Below are 16,133 nucleotides of genomic sequence, written 5' to 3'. Positions count from 1 at the left end.
GTGCGACACTGTTAAGAAAATAACCAAGTTGTTCTTAAACCTTAACGTTTTAGAATATTAAAACGGCAATTGTTATGTGGCGCATACTGCAAATATAGTATAGCGTGTAAGACTTGTGTGTATGTGTGCATTAAGAGCATAACATGCATTTGTCCTTTGCGGTGATGATGTTTCCATGGAAACCGGTTTCCATCAACAACGTAGAGCAAAGCTAGATTCTCCAGAGCCCTCACGGTATAATCTTTTTGGCAAGTATGGAGTTGACAGGTAGCAGTTACAGTGGAAGTTACAAGAATGGCAGGTGTGTTTAAAAACTTGTGTTGCCATTTTATAGGCCATTTATCCAAATGAAGTATAGCAGTAAAGATTCAGTTAAATATACTTTACTCAAGTCATGAGCAGCAGCAGGCTGAAAACACAGTTAGCTGACGATAGCTATCTATAGTATAGCAATTTAAACTGGTTTTTACTAAACCTAACATTACCTTTACATTTTTTAAGATAAACTGTGCACTTAATGGGAAATGTTCTTAATATTCATTATACGCCTCTTTATATTTAGTTCCAGCTATTGGCTAGCTGGGCCAGGGTGGGTCCATGGAAGCTGTGGTCTCTATAGCCTTAGGTAGCTGAGATAGACAAGCCAGGAATGTCTTATTTTTTAATACGCTTGAATACGTTCAGCCATGTAACGGCGTCTGCTCCTGAACACTTAATAGCTCAAATACTCCAAAGGCTGTTTTCTTTTTCCTGTTCAGGATGGAGGGAGAAGGAGAGTATACTTTCCCCACTGGAACAAGATATGTTGGACAGATGAAAGATGGAGTGTTCCATGGCAAAGGTGTGCTCTATTTTCCAAATGGAAGTAAATATGAGGCAACATGGGACAAAGGACTGTCCAAGGAGGCAAGTACATTTTATTTAGCGCCAATAACCTTTCAAATCACAACCGAAAGGCACTTTATAAAGCCCAGTCTGAACCACCTAGAGCGAGCACTACGGTGATGGTGGCAAGGAAAAACTCACTTTTAACAGGAATCTGCTTGGAGCCGTCCGAGTAGAGAGAACAAGGAGGGGGGGGGGCAGAAGAGAAGGGAGGAGAAAGAATCAGAACAAGCACATACTGTAAATTCATACACACATCAGGATTAGCATACATGCGGCATATATACATAACGGATTACATGATACATACAAGATGGTATATACATGATACATACAAGATGGTATATACATGATGCATGCGAGATGGTATATACATGATGTATACAAGATTGATAGTGGATACAAATGGAGAGAAACATTCAAACAGCATTCAAAATATTGGTTGTAGAACAGCTTAGTGGGTATATAGGTTGTTCATAATGCCAGCATGCAATTATAATGGTCATACAACATATTGAGGGTTGTACTGTACTCATAGGGCTCCTATTAACAGAATGAGCGGATGATTGTGATCATTGTAGTAGAGGAAGTTAGGCTGGCAATCCAAATAGGTGTGTGATGCCTTGTGGGCAATGAGTGGTAAAACTTCGTCACAAGCCAGTTGTGTGTTGGTGTTTCCTGCTGCTCAGGATCTATTGTGGGACGGTTATTATATTATTATATTGGTTAGGTTGGGTTGTTGGGTATGAATACTCACATGTGACAGTGAAAGCTTTAGCCGCTGTGGGAAGTTCCCCACCAATAGCACAAGCAATTCTTCAGCTTTTCCTGTGTTTAACTAAAATGACCTGTCTGGAGTGCCTAGCGTCTACTGTGCATTGACTGTGACAACAAGGGGAAAGACCATGTGATGGCTTGGAAAGACGGCTGGCAGGAGGGAATCGACCGCACTGGGACTGCTCTGGGCTAGCAACTTGTAGCAGCATAATCTGTGGCAAATACAGCCAAGAAGATGCACCCAAGTAAGCTACAGAAGGACAGACAGACAGACAGACAGAATATCACTAGAGTCAGCAAGAGCAGGAGTGGATCATGTCTCACAGGCAGACCACATGGCTTTGGACTTTGGCATGGCTTAGACTATGAGAAAGGGGGTGAACACGGATAGGACCAGTTCGGGGAATAAGAGGGAAAGCTCTTCAGGTTTGTATATGTGGGTGGAGGAAGGAAACTCCTTCCAGAGAAGGAAGAAATGCCTGGATGAAGGAGTTCATGAGCCCCGCATTGAGCACTACTTGTTAAGGAGTAGCTCAGGTCGGTTGGTTGAAGTCCAGTGGCGGGTTGAGCACCAAAGACCACAGGATATCAGCACGCCCGCTACAGTGGAAGGAGGACCTGGCACTCTTGCACCGAAAGACGGGCATCATGCAGATGGCGAACAGCACGGACAAACCAAGCAGACTAAGAAGGAAACATGTAGTGGGCAGAAACCAAAGGTTAGATGGCCAGGGGCCTCTGAAGTCAAGGAATGGAATTGTATCAATGTTGATTTATCCTGCTGCTCAGGTTCTATTCTAGCAGAGGTGGGCTACAGACAGACAGTGCATGTTCTACTGTGAAGGAGTGCCGTTACAGATCCTGGGTACAACATGCCTTGCATGCAGCACAGGATCTATGGTTGGACAGTTGTTATGTTGCGTATGAGTACAGTGACAGTGAATGCATTGGCCGCTGTGGAAAATCCACAACTAATAGCGCAACTGATAATTTAACATCTTTTCCTGCGTATAACCAAAATGATAAAATGGAGTCTAAAGTGAGAGAGGCGTTAGAAGACATAATGAGAGAATGGAATTGGAAATGGAACAGATTGTGTTATATATGTATATGTATGTAACAGTAGTTATAATAGTGGAAAACAATGGACATGGCCATCCACATTGGAGGCAAAAGTCCTACTACAGGGAGAGAGAAGATACAAAGATTTATGCCTGTTTTGTGGATTTTCAAAAAGTCTTTGATTCAGTCTGGCACAACGGCCTTTTCCTAAAATTACTTGAAAGTGGTATCGGAGGGAAAACGTACGATCTGATCAAATCAATGTACACTTAGGGAAGTGCTCAATTAAAATTGGAACAAAGAAAACAGAATCTTTCTTTCAGAGACGTGGAGTAAGGCAGGGCTGTAACCTTAGCCCCACATTATTCAATATATACATACATGAATTGTCAAAACAATTAGAGACCTCCCCTGCACCTGGCCTGAAACTACAAGACACTGAAATAAAATGTCTGCTTTATGCTGATGACCTGGTCCTACTGTCTCCCACAAAAGAGGGGTTACAGCAACACCTGTCAGAATTAGAAAAATACTGTCAAACCTGGGCCCTGACAGTAAATCAACCCAAAACAAAAGTACTAATTTAAAAAAAAAAAAGGTATAGGCCACAGAGAGACAACACTATTTTCACAATTGGAAACAACCCTATTGAACAAACAACAAATTATACATATTTAGGACTAAAAATTTCAAACACAGGTCATTTTAACTTTGAATGAATTGAGAGACAAAGCAAAAAGGGCTTTCTATGCCATCAAAAAATCTATACAAATTGAACTACCAATAACAACATGGCTCAAAATGTTCCAATCTATCATCGAACCCATTGCACTATATGGCAGCGAGGTGTGGGGTACACAAATTCAACAGGATTGGAGAAAATGGGACAAACACGCAATTTAAATCCTACAGTTCTGCAAGAGTATCCTCCAAGTGCATAGAAAAGCTCCCAACTCTGCATGTAGAGCTGAATTAGGCCAATACCCTCTAATATTAAATATCCAAAAACGAGCCCTACATTTTTGGAATCATATTAAAACAAGTGACCCACTCTCCTTTTCCTACAAAGCCCTATGCTGCCAGGAGTTGAACCCACAAAGGAGTCCCCTCTGCTTACTTGTCCTGAGGCTGGGTGAACCATCAACCACCCAGGTCATTACACGACGACCACCTCAGCCTCAAAACTCAAGATCTCAGATAATCAGACCCAACCAAATCATTATGAAAGAAAAAGTAAAATATAGAGATCACTGGGCAAAACTAACGCAATCCCTGAACAAATTAGAAACATATGTATCACTAAGCAGACAGTACACCGTGGCAACCTACCTGACCACAGTGTCTGATAAAAAACGGAGGAAAATTTTAACTAAATACAGACTGAGTGAGCACAACCTGGCAGTAGAAGTCGGCCGGCACAGACAGACCTGGCTGCCCAGAGAGGGAAGGCTGTGCTCCTTCTCTAACCAGGGAACAGTAGAGACGGAGCTACACTTCCTGATTCACTGCAACCATAACCGAAGTCTTAGAGACCATTATTTTGACAAAATAACACAAATATTCCCAGAATTCCACCATCTAAATTATCTGGACAGACTCTCAGTTCTACTGGGAGAGAGGGAGGACTCCTGTAGACTGGCAGCAAAATATGTATCAGCCTGCCATGAGCTCCACAGTAATGTGAACCCCTGTTCCACATAACTAATATTTAATGTTTAATAATTAACAATAAACCTGTTATATGTTTATATACCACATTGTTACCATCTATAACTTATTGTTGTTTTTTATTTATTTATGTCAATTGCGATTGTACATTTTGTGTAAACATGCTTTGGCAACGTTGTGTTGTATGCAGTCATGCCAATAAAGCCTTTTGAATTGAATTGAATTGAATTGAATTGAATTGAATTGAGACTATACTATAGGGAGAGAGAAGAGAGAGAAGTCCTACTATAGGGAGAGAGAAGAGAGAGGTCTTCTATAGGGAGAGAGAAGAGAGAGAAGTCTTTTATAGGGAGAGAGAAGAGAGAGAAGGTCTTTTATAGGGAGAGAGAAGAGAAGAAAGGCCTTCTATAGGGAGAGAGAAGAGAGAGAACTCCTACTATAGGGAGAGAAATCAAGATGCATGTATCATCGTTTGCCCAGTGGTAGCCATATGGAAAGAGATGGAGATGGAGATTCTAAACTATATCTATCATATCTATGATAACATCACACATGGCAGTTGTGTTTTTCAGGGAAAGTATACTTTCTCAGATGGCTTAGAGTACGAGGAGGACAACTGGGACTTCTGTGATGGCTATGACAGGCGCTTCTACACCGAGAGGTGCAATGGGCTGAGACCTGCAGGTATGCTGCCACTTGACAACAGATTTCTGCAGTCAGTCTCTGCACTTTATTTAAAAGACAAGTGACATAGAAATTCAGCATGTTTAAACCCATATTTTTTTTTAAATTGCTATTTACTATCATTTGTATAGATCACAATTGCACATTTTTAGATTGTAGAATCTAAGCACTTTTGAGCACCTTCTCAGTGATGGGAAACAATCATTTTAAAATAAGGTTTAGGCAATGCAAGCCCTCCTTTGATGCAGTGCTTCATGCAAGTAAGCAGAGACTTTGAATGCCAAAATCAACTTGGGTATGACATCACAATGTTGCCAATACAGTTTTTATTTGAAAGCAAGACAGTCTCAGTGGTAACGTGATAGACTGTTAGAAAGTTAGACTGAAATAGGGTCTCACTTTTACGACTCCTTTGCTTATTTATAGGCTAATTACTCTCATGCTTGTTATCACACATTATCTCATTAGTACCGTCTTAAGTGTGCATTTGGTCCACCGTGGATGCAGGACTTTCTGATGGAAGTGTTTTTGAAGGTAGGGTGATGCATTTGTAGGGCCACAAGATTGTCCCTAATATGTCTTAATCAAGCGTGTGTTTTTTGTACTTGTCTTTTTCATGACACTGTACAGCTGTTTAAATCAACAACATATGGGGACGCTGGGAAGAGTCTACTATGTTTGTCTCTGTGTGTGTTTGTCCTACCTTATCTAGTGTGTTCATCCACTCCCATTGCTTGTGTTTTTGCTGTAAATGAGTTCAATCTATTTGGACCGCAGTCATCTTCCCACCGAGCCGGGGTTTGCGTACATTTCAAACTATGTCAGTCTGAGAGGATGCCAGACGCAGTGCTCGTGTGCCTTTTTCTCGTGGACACGATACGGCTTAAGTCATAGATTATGTAACTCCCGGAGTTGAAAACTAAATAATCATGTTACTTTTGACAATAATAAAAATAGGGCCTGGTGGAAAAATGAATCATGCTGAATGCAAGGCCTATTCTGGGCTTAGAACGTCTCCTGAATCCTGAGGTTGCCCTGTAGTGTTTTTGTTTAGTCTGTATCAGCAATTAATCTCAAAGTGACGGGTTTTACGCCACTAATAAGCAGCTTCCCAAACTGTTACACCAGATGTTTCTAGTCTAAAATGTGCTGAAATGCAACAGCTTTTACAAGTAAAAACAAAAAATGAAACGGTGCACATCCATGTTTGGTACAGGTGAAAGTAGACCACCGGGTAGAATGGGTAGACCAGAAAATAGATAGATGTTCAGACACTTCAGTTGTGGAATGTGTCTGCCTTTGTGTGTGTGTGTGTGTGTGTGTGTGGTGATAGAGCAAGTCATAATGAGAAAGTCATTGCATCACTCCCTTCCATGAAGCTCCTGAAGCTAACTGCTTTTGGTTCCAACCCCTTCTTTGCCTCTGCAGATTGAGAATGAGTGGAGAGGCTGAACGTGTCCATTGATCATTTTTTTCCCCCTCTGTCTCTCTTTTTTTGTGTTTGGTTGTGTATGTGTTGCTGTGTACGCATGCAAGTCAGTCTTTTCTGGCTGGACGATTCTAATTCTGATTCTAATTTTACACATGCCTTGTGACAGAAGAATCACACGCAAACCACCCCATGAGGAGACATTTCTCCTCCCTACTGATAAACTGTGTGGTTTGTCACGTGAGAAATAATGGCATCATTTGGAATCCACTGTTGTCTGATAGAGACAGTACAGGTGCATGTTAGATGTGCACTTGTTTGCAGCAGTGATCATGTTCATGCTTGGAGCTCTGGAGCCAATGCTGAAGAGAATGCCTCAAGAGGAAGGGATTTAAAGATGCAGCCTGTGATTCGGTTTTGGTTTCGCGAAAGGTTTCTGATATTGGAGCTCAACAGCCAATCAAATTACACCCCTCCCTCCCATGCTGTTGATGCACTGTGTTGATTGGATGGAATTGTTTATGACTTAGTATGAGCCACTATGTTTGGTTTCCCATTTACAGAGAACTGTTTACGAACACAGGAGTTTATTTGACAAACAAACACTGAACGGAGAGCTAGAGGATTTTTTTGATTTTGATCAAAAAGTGCGTTGACTTAGAATCGCGGACTGCAAGCGTTGAGTGAAAACTGTCTAAATAGCTTTTGTGGAGAGATAATGGAAAAGAATAGAAGGAAGAGACAACAGAATGGTTTATGCGTCGTGTTGCAATGCAGGACCGTGACACGGCCCTTAATTATAGGTCAGATGAAAGCATTTTCCCAGCCTGTTATTTTCTCTGGCATTCACATTAAAAATCTCAATTCAAGAACGCCAATAGCCTTTCAGTTAGTTAATCCAATAACTTGAACTTTAGGCTTGGTTTTACCTTCAGTCAACCCCTTTCTAATGTTATGTTCGAGTTAACCAACGAGAATAGTTCTGTAAATGAAATTATGATTCGTGTTCCATTGCAGAGAGACTCTAGCGGTTAGCTATTTGCCAAGCATGCTTATAGGCATGACTAGGAAACAAATAGCTTCAAAGGGGTGTTCATTTTATGTCACCCGTCATATCATTTAATAACTTGAAATAAATAAATAAGTATCTCTCAACACGTCCAAGTATGTGTGGAAGCATGAAGAACGTGATGTTTTTCACAATGTCTGCTAAATATAAATAATGAGATTACCTTACAACTTTGTGTTGTAAAATATACTTTTTTTCTGAATATTTTATTAGACTATTTGTTTTCCTGCAATTTTCTTGGAATTTGGATTTCAACTTTATGTGACTTACAGGATATTCAACTCCATATTATTTTATTTTGTGACAATTTGTTTCTGCATATTATTGCTTATGGCTAAGTGGTTGTCAGCAGGACTTGTTCTGATGTCATTGCTTGTTTTTATAGGAGAGTCCCAACTGACCAACCAGGTCCCCCCACGAGTGATCCCTGATGGCTGCTATGACTGCGGAGACGGCTTCTATGATCCCACGACCAGAGTTGTTACGGACTATCACCAAAACTTCCTCAGGAATGCAGGTGAGACAGACTGAGCTTCAAGCATACACCGAAGTTCAAACTTCAAACACAAATTGTCATTTATTTTAGATTCCATCCTTGTAAAATAACAGCCCCACATATTTCCATTCATTTTTGAGAACCCAAAGGTGCAGATGGTTGTGGTTTTCAGGTGGGTTTTTTTTTCTAGTGCTAAAGCCTATTTATCATTTTATGTAAGGATAGGACTTTCATTTATAATTTTATATATTTTTTTAAAACATTATCAACCCATTCTTGATTTAGTTCAAACCAGAGAAATGGCTGCAGAACACTCAAACTGGAACTCAAAGTTTTGCTGAAAACAACCCAAATTGGAAAGCATTTTGTTTTGAATCCCTTTGCCGTGTAATGCCCATGTGACCCGTGCTCTCATCTCGCTCGGCATCATGAAGGCCACATTCAGTGCCTCTGAAAGTCGGGATGCTCTGTCTAAATTTGGAGCCCATCACTGGCTCTGGTGAATGGAAAACAGGAGGGTGAAGAAAAGACATTATGGCAGAAATACATCATCGTAATACTTGCAGATAGCACTTAATTGGAGATTATGTTGAGATTTATGATGACACGATAACATTTTTGTAGGTCCTCTCTTTCTCACACAGTCAACCAAGTCTCTTGGCTGTAGCCATTTTAATTCTGATCAGGAGGGAAAATCCGAAACATTTCCCCCCCCCATCCACCCCGCGCATGGTGTGGTGCCTTTGTCTTGAAGTGAATTGATTATGTCAGCCCTTCAAATGGGAATTTGGCTCTCGTAGGCACTCTCCCCAGCACAGAATCAGCCAAGAGCGAACAAGAAAGGTTTGTGGTTGCAGTCGATGGTCTTTGTGTTGGGTTGGGTTGGGTGAGAGGAAGCTCTCTCTCTTCTGTGTGTGTGTGTGTGTGTGTGTGTGTGTGTGTGTGTGTGTGTGTGTGTGTGTGTGTGTGTGTGAGTGCGTACGCACAGTGTGCGTGTATGGGTGTGGTTATTCATGCTGAGTTGATAAACCTCATGTTTTAACATGGGTTCGAAGACAAATGTTATTGTTACGCATTTTGTTTGAACACACCACAAAGATACACAAAGGAAAGCAAAACATTTTCGAATACTGGCTATAGGTCAAGTCACACACACACACACACACACACACACACACACACACACACAAACACAACCACTTGCCTCATGTCCAGGTGTGTGGTATATCCCCCCCCATTCATACTGACTGGCAGGAGTGAGTTTCCAGTGATTCAAAGCTCATAGTTTAGTAAACCCTGTCCAGAAGAGCCATGTGCAACATGATATACATTACTAACCCCTCCCGTCATCGCAGTTCGATCCAGAGCGTGCAAACCTTATTCACATGTATGGGCAGACAATAAGTTGGGACGACATGCACATCCTCCACAGCTGTCCGAAAGGGCCGCTAGTGCAGGAGGTTTTCATTTGCTCTCGCTCTCTCAGTGATGTATAGAAAAAATACAGTGTCAGCATGGACCAACTTTATGCCGAAAAAAAAAAAAACTTGTGAAAAATATTATGTTAAAAAAAACAAACAAACAATAAATGTGATGGTTGTTTACATCTTCAGTAGCTTCCTGTCTCAAATGCAAGTATGTTTTTTTTTTTATAAAACAATGATTAAAAAAATTCTAACATAGGCAAATAAATGCAAGAAGGCATCAAGCGCCTGAAGTATAAATACTTTTAGCATAGTATGTTGCATGCTTGCACATGTGCAAACATACACATGAAGGAATACTGTACAGTGTGGGATTATGTTATGGTCCCAGAAGTACTTACAGACTGTTAAAACGTTTACAATGAGAGGTTAAAAGAGAACTTAAGAAGGAACTGGCATCTAGTGCCAGCTGGTATAAAGTCAGTGAGTGTCAGGGAGTAAGGGGGAAATGAGTGGGAATGTGACTGTGTTGCAGTGAAACATTTCCTCTCTGCCCCAAGAGTAGGGTTAAATGTTCCACATGAGGGTTTGGGGTACTCTTTTAGAGTGTGTTTGTGTGTGTGTGTGTGTCTTTTAGAGTGTATGTGTGTGTGTGTGTGTGTGTGTGTGTGTGTGTGTGTGTGCGTCTTTTAGAGAGTGTGTGTGTGTGTGTGTCTGTGTGTGTGTGTCTTTTAGAGAGTGTGTGTGTGTGTGTGTCTGTGTGTGTGTGTGTGTGTGTGTGTGTGTGTGTGTCTTTTAGAGTGTATGTGTGTGTGTGTGTGTGTGTGTGTGTGTGTGTGTGTGTCTTTTAGAGAGTGTGTGTGTGTGTGTGTCTGTGTGTGTGTGTCTTTTAGAGAGTGTGTGTGTGTGTGTCTGTGTGTGTGTGTGTGTGTGTGTGTGTGTGTCTTTTAGAGTGTATGTGTGTGTGTGTGTGTGTGTGTGTGTGTGTGTGTGTGTGTGTGTGTGTGTCTTTTAGAGTGTATGTGTGTGTGTGTGTGTGTGTGTCTGTGTGTGTGTGTGTGTGTGTGTGTGTGTGTGTGTGTGTGTGTGTGTGTGTGTGTGCGTGTGTCTCTTTTAGAGTGTTATCTGAAGTGAACCCAGCGCTGAGATGGGAGTTTAAGAGCTTGACTGACAGAGTAATGGCAAAATCAGGATCCTGTCCATCCGCTGTTTTCCCCCTGTCTGGCGGTGTGTTATTGTTTCCCAGGAAACACTGAGTGTCAGTGGAGGGCATCTGCCTGAGCACGCGCCTGTTTGTGTGACCACGCTTCGGAGGGTTAGCGTCCTAAACTGTGTGCCTACTGTAGGACACTACTGCAGCTAATAGCCTTTAAAGTGATACACCCAACAGGCCTCTGCTGCATTAGGAGACGACCACAAAGAGAACCCAACCCGGACCGCTCCTCGGAGCCAGGCAGACATCTTGGTTGCACATGCTCGGTTCATCACGTATGGCTGCATTGTGTGCCGAGAATTCTTTGGCATGCGTCGTCAGGATTTATTTTTATCTCTCGCGAAGGTGAAGGTACATTTGTCAGAGTGGGTGTGAAGACAGAATTTATTGCCAATGGCGTCCTTCCAGGACGGAGAAGTGCACAAAGGTAACAGACACTCGCTGGACACCGGAGAGGAACTTGGACTCCCCCCGAGGGAGCACCTTTCTGGGAGGGGAGGAAGAGTGTGGCCGTAACGGGGGGGGGTGCGAGGGGGTGGGGGGATGGAACGGGGTTGAAGGGGAAGAGAGGCAGGGATGGCTGAGGGGAGAGGGCCCAGGGAGCTGCCTCGGGAAGTGGGCAGGAAGAGCTGAGGAAATGCCCAGGCTTCAGGCCAGAGGCGAAACGGCTGAACTGAAAATAACACGATGAAGGGGGCGATGGGAGGATGGCGCTGCCAGAAAAAAAAATCTCTTTATGGCAGCCAGAACCCCGCAGGTCACCTGACGAGACAAAGGGTTGGGGGGGCTGGAGAGGAGAGGTTAGGGATGGTCAGGAATCCGTGCTGCCCATCAAAGGTCCATCGCGACGGGTAAACCGTGAAAAACAGCTTGCCTTACCTCACGGGGCGACACAGAACACGTAACATTTTTAATACCTGTTTTTTTTTTTTTTTTTTTTAATCTGTGAATCTCTGAAAAATGAAAAGGAGGGAGCTATTGTATTCAGTGGATTTAACCACAAAGAAAGCCAAGCCATTCTGCTGAACGATGAACTTGTTTAACGATGCACTATCTGATAGCTGATTTCACCCCTTAATTTGGTTAGCCCGAGAGATTCCAGCCAGCCTGTGGAGCATCGAGCGCTTGTCTCCGTCTTTGTTGATTGCTGCCAGGAGAGTCATCCACTGGGCCACAGTGATGTCATGGTCGCTCTGCTCATCAGCGTCTCCATTACTTACTAATTAACTCCATCCCACTCCGCCTAATGATGAGTGCACATCAGCTTTAGATACTCGTCTGTACAATGTGCGTTAAATACATTTAGATGATAACCACACTGACTTTTAAGAAGCATTAGCATTTGCACTGTATCTGGACACATTATGTACCTATATTTCAGGCAGAAGGTTCTGTGTATAAGGCTATTATTATATAGCAGCATGGGCCATTATTATATAGCAATATGGTTAGCTTATTATTAATGGCTGTAGTAATAATAATGGTCTGAAGTCCACCTTTCTCTACTTTTACTATCAGTCTCATTAGGAGACTTTTTATTTGATCAATTAGTTATTTAACAATTCAACAATTCAACAATTCAACAATTTGCCTAAAAAAAAATCAGTAACACAAGAGAGTCAGTGCCTTTGCAGGGTCTTTTTAAGAGGCCAGTGAGAATTAAAGATCTCGTTAACTGAGAACAGTTGTCGCCAAGCCCGTGTCATTATCCTGGATGTAGCCTCTTTAATAACCCCAGGAAGGGGGCTTGGCGGATTACGAGTTCCAGGGACTTCAGAAGGCGTCTTGCGCGGCAGAGAAACCGCTGTGAGCCAAGGTGGCGATGATCGACAGTGATTTCGTCCCCACTCCACCAGACCTCCCGCAGACGAAGACATTTTTTGGAAATTGTGTCCAGGAGAAGAGTGGGAGGTTACCTGATTAATTGAGGATGTGTTTTGCACAGATCGAATCACACATTCAGACTCGGGACCACTGCTGAGAGAAATATGTAAATGTAACATTTCAAGAATTTCAGTATTAAATGGGGGCATGATGATTACAGAATTACATTTAAAAATGAAAATGGAAAAATAAGCAGCCTTGTGAATCGGTATCTTCTCACAGTCATAACTACTGTCTGTTTGGCTCTGGCTGCCATCACCGTCACTGGCCAGAGGCCCCCTTGCTATTGTTTGTTGTGGTTTCCTGTTTCTGGAATAATTGGGCCTTTGAAACTTGCAAAGGTTCACATACAAAATATCCTTTTGCCAAGGAAAACACCCTTATCTTGAGCCACTGCCACTCCATTGTGAGATGAACTGAGGCCTGACAGAGATGGTATCAGTGATCGTAACAGAGACCTGCTCTGAGAAAAAAAAACAAGTAAATACGTCTATCCCTTGTTCATAAGCTATATCTACATATCTGCCTGCTGAACTTACTATAAGCTCTTTGTCATGGCATTAAAAAACAGCAGTCTATCTCGGAGCCATTATCACAGGTCCAGTTCTGTTTGGAAGGAAACACTTTTCCTTTTGAGTGTATTTTAGGGATTAAGATAAACACTTTTAACAAGGTGCCATTATCGTTTCCCCTCACTCTCCCCTTGGCTACAGCAAAGAACACTGTTGCAGTTTGATACAGTAGGAGTGAATGAAATCTAGGGAGAAACTCGGATTTTTTTTTGTGTGTTTTATGATCCGTTTTAGAGGATACATAGTTCTATTATAATTCTAATTGAAACAGCACATAGAAAAATACACGGTCGGGACATTAAACGTCCAGCAACCTCAAATTGCATGTCAACCATGGAGCCACCTGTGCCTTTAGACGGGATTGTGTTAAGACCATGAATGTAGCAGATCCAGGAGGGGCGACGATCAGTCTTGAGAGGGCAATTTACAGGAAATATGAAAATGAGAATTTGTCCTAATTACCATGCGTGGCTTGAGGAAATGGCAATTGTCGTTAGACCCTGACCAGTGGCGATTGGTTGCGCGGTATTAATTGGTTTAAAATTGTGATGAAATGTTATTCTCAAGAGTGACCTCCTTTGTGGCGAGGAAGGGAGGTGTGATAGTGCCAGAATGAAGGTGGAGATGACGCGTCGTTAGCATGCAGCTGCCACCATGCAAGCCCCGGTCTGAAGATTTTTCCAATTGCTACATGCGTGAGCCAGGTAGAAGTGGCGAGAGGCGAGTAGAGAGAGCGTTTAGGGCCATTGCGTGCAATTACCGACAATCAGAGTGGAGTAGAAGACCTGTTCCCCACAATAGGCGCAGTTTGCCTTGTTCCCAGGGGTGAGCGCTCAAGTGCGTGCAGCTGCGCGATCCGATTCGGCACCACCAGAAAAGCTACCTCTCGCTCCGCAATTAACAGATCCCATTTTAAAACGCAGCGTATTATCCACTGTTGTTGATCTGTTTTTTTTTAATCATTCACAAAGTCGTTTTCTGTAGGCCTAAATTGGTTTTTAAGCATATTTGCATTTCCCATTTGATAGTTTCTATGTCTCAATCTGATCAACTGGTGCAACGGAGGGATTTATTCCCTGCAATTTCCTCCAGGCAATGTAGGAAACTCTCTCTCTCTCTCTCTCTCTCTCTCTCTCTCTCTCTCTGTCGGTTTGTCCGTGTGTCTCTAGGTTATGGTTGTATGTTAATGTCAGCGTTTGGGTTTTTGTGCTTTTTTTTCTTGTATGTGCATCTATCTGTACAACTACATTCACTTATTTCTTTTGCAGATGACAAAGAACACGAGTGGATAGTGCGCAATTGTCGGAAGAGCTGGGATGAGATCGTTGGACAAAGGAATTACACATCTGATCTCTAATAGAATAAAGACTCTTTTAAAAAATGAAATATATGCAGACATACCTTGATAAATGGACAACAATTATTTGAGCTAATAAATTTAGCAACTGCCAAAGATAATAGGCCTATAATTGCATTGGAGGACTCGGAAGAGAATAGGTGATTTCAAATTGCTATTTTGAAGATGCGCGCAAGAAACTTGATCATTGCTTAGGTTTTAATGAAATTTCAGAGTGTTTGGAACTTCAAATTTGAGAACAAATTGAGTACTACGACCAGCATATATCTTGAAAATATAAGACAAATAATAAATGAACTATGGCGCAAGTTGTACATTGTCATAGTAATACCAAATACGTATTGCACATGCATGTTTTTTTTTTTTTTAACCCAATTGACTTGTACTGACTGGTGCTGATTGACTTATTTTTCATATCAGTCCATATAGTGCATTTTAAGGTCATTGGTCAGTGCAATCAGTGACAGACAGAATCTGATTGTTCCAGTTGTGTGTCTTGATTAAAGTGCCTACTGTGAGAGTCAGGTAGCTTCTGCCAGAACTTTAAGGCTGTCAGTGTATGACAATCAAACATGGAGGGAATATATTACACTGAAAATGATGGGGTCTGTGAGAGAAACCACATAACCATACATTCCAGGTACTACCTTACGGTACGTTCCTTTGCTCAGTGTGTTTGTGCATGTCTGTGTGTATTGTGTGAGTGTGCACATGCTCGTGTGTGTGTGTGTGTGTGTGTGTGTGTGTGTGTGTGTGTGTGTGTGTGTGTGTGTGTGTGTGTGTGTGTGTGTGTGTGTGTGTGTGTACATGACAGTCTGCATATGGACAGGAGAAATTCCGTAGCAGTGAGCATTCTTGAAACAGAATCCAGGATGGGAGAGCAGACCAGTGATGCAGCCTGACAGTGACTTCCTGTATGTGATGGCGGTGGAATCAGTCAGTGCTGGGGCCATTACAGCGCACACTGACCCGTAAAGAGCCTGCCAGCTCAGCCATTGGCCTGTGATTGCTTCCTGTCCTGCATCAAGCACACACACACACACACACACACACACACACACACACACACACACACACACACACACACACACACACACACACACGCTTTAAACTGCATACACCAGCTCACATCCGAGACATCTGAATGTACATGATCATACAGACACTTGCAAATGAGAGTGGAACACATCCTCAATAGACTTGCATACATACACACATACACACACACACACACACACACACACACACTGGGATAAGCGGTGTTTATGAAATGTTTAATTTTCTGAATGCTTATGTATACTTGCATGCATTTGTGGTGGGTTTATGTTGAAATTAACAGAGTTAACTAATCTGCACTGTAGTCATTGCATTTTTAACTTGTTAACACAATAACAAGGGGAAAACAATTGAAATTGAAAGAATTATTTATTGCATTTATTACACAAAACAATTTCCATACACAGTTTGTATTTATCTTTGTTTTCTTCCACCTTTTACAATTTTAGCAGAGTTTTTAGAGTTGCCAAATTTCAGAGGAAAAAAAGTGCTTGACGGTTTTTGCCTGCCTTAATAAATACAAGAACGAGAGTTCTCAAGTCCACTCTCGAAAAAAC

At 42.1% G+C, this 16,133-nt stretch overlaps 1 protein-coding gene across 1 annotated transcript; it reads left to right on the top strand.

Annotated features, from left to right (window-relative positions):
• Positions 1-4: 4 nt before the first annotated feature.
• On the top strand, positions 5-15,203 carry morn5 (MORN repeat containing 5). The gene is made up of 5 exons (XM_031578193.2): positions 5-301; positions 759-906; positions 4,965-5,076; positions 7,960-8,091; positions 14,432-15,203. The coding sequence occupies exons 1-5, from the start codon at positions 255-257 to the stop codon at positions 14,518-14,520; spliced, it is 528 nt and encodes a 175-aa protein (XP_031434053.1). The 5' UTR covers positions 5-254; the 3' UTR covers positions 14,521-15,203.
• The last annotated feature ends 930 nt before the right edge of the window (positions 15,204-16,133 follow it).

This window comes from Clupea harengus, chromosome 12 (genome assembly GCF_900700415.2).
Source record: "Clupea harengus chromosome 12, Ch_v2.0.2, whole genome shotgun sequence".
NCBI lineage: Eukaryota > Metazoa > Chordata > Actinopteri > Clupeiformes > Clupeidae > Clupea > Clupea harengus.
This window is presented reverse-complemented; position numbering and strand designations above follow the sequence as displayed.

What these genes read in the sequence shown, in the direction of transcription:
- morn5 (XM_031578193.2), top strand. Translation starts at nt 255, where the DNA reads ATGGAGTTGACAGGTAGCAGTTACAGTGGAAGTTACAAGAATGGCAG. An exon ending in ACAAAGGACTGTCCAAGGAG is followed by an intron (nt 907 to 4,964) that starts GCAAGTACATTT and finishes TGTGTTTTTCAG; the next exon opens with GGAAAGTATACTTTCTCAGA. An exon ending in CAATGGGCTGAGACCTGCAG is followed by an intron (nt 5,077 to 7,959) that starts GTATGCTGCCAC and finishes TTGTTTTTATAG; the next exon opens with GAGAGTCCCAACTGACCAAC.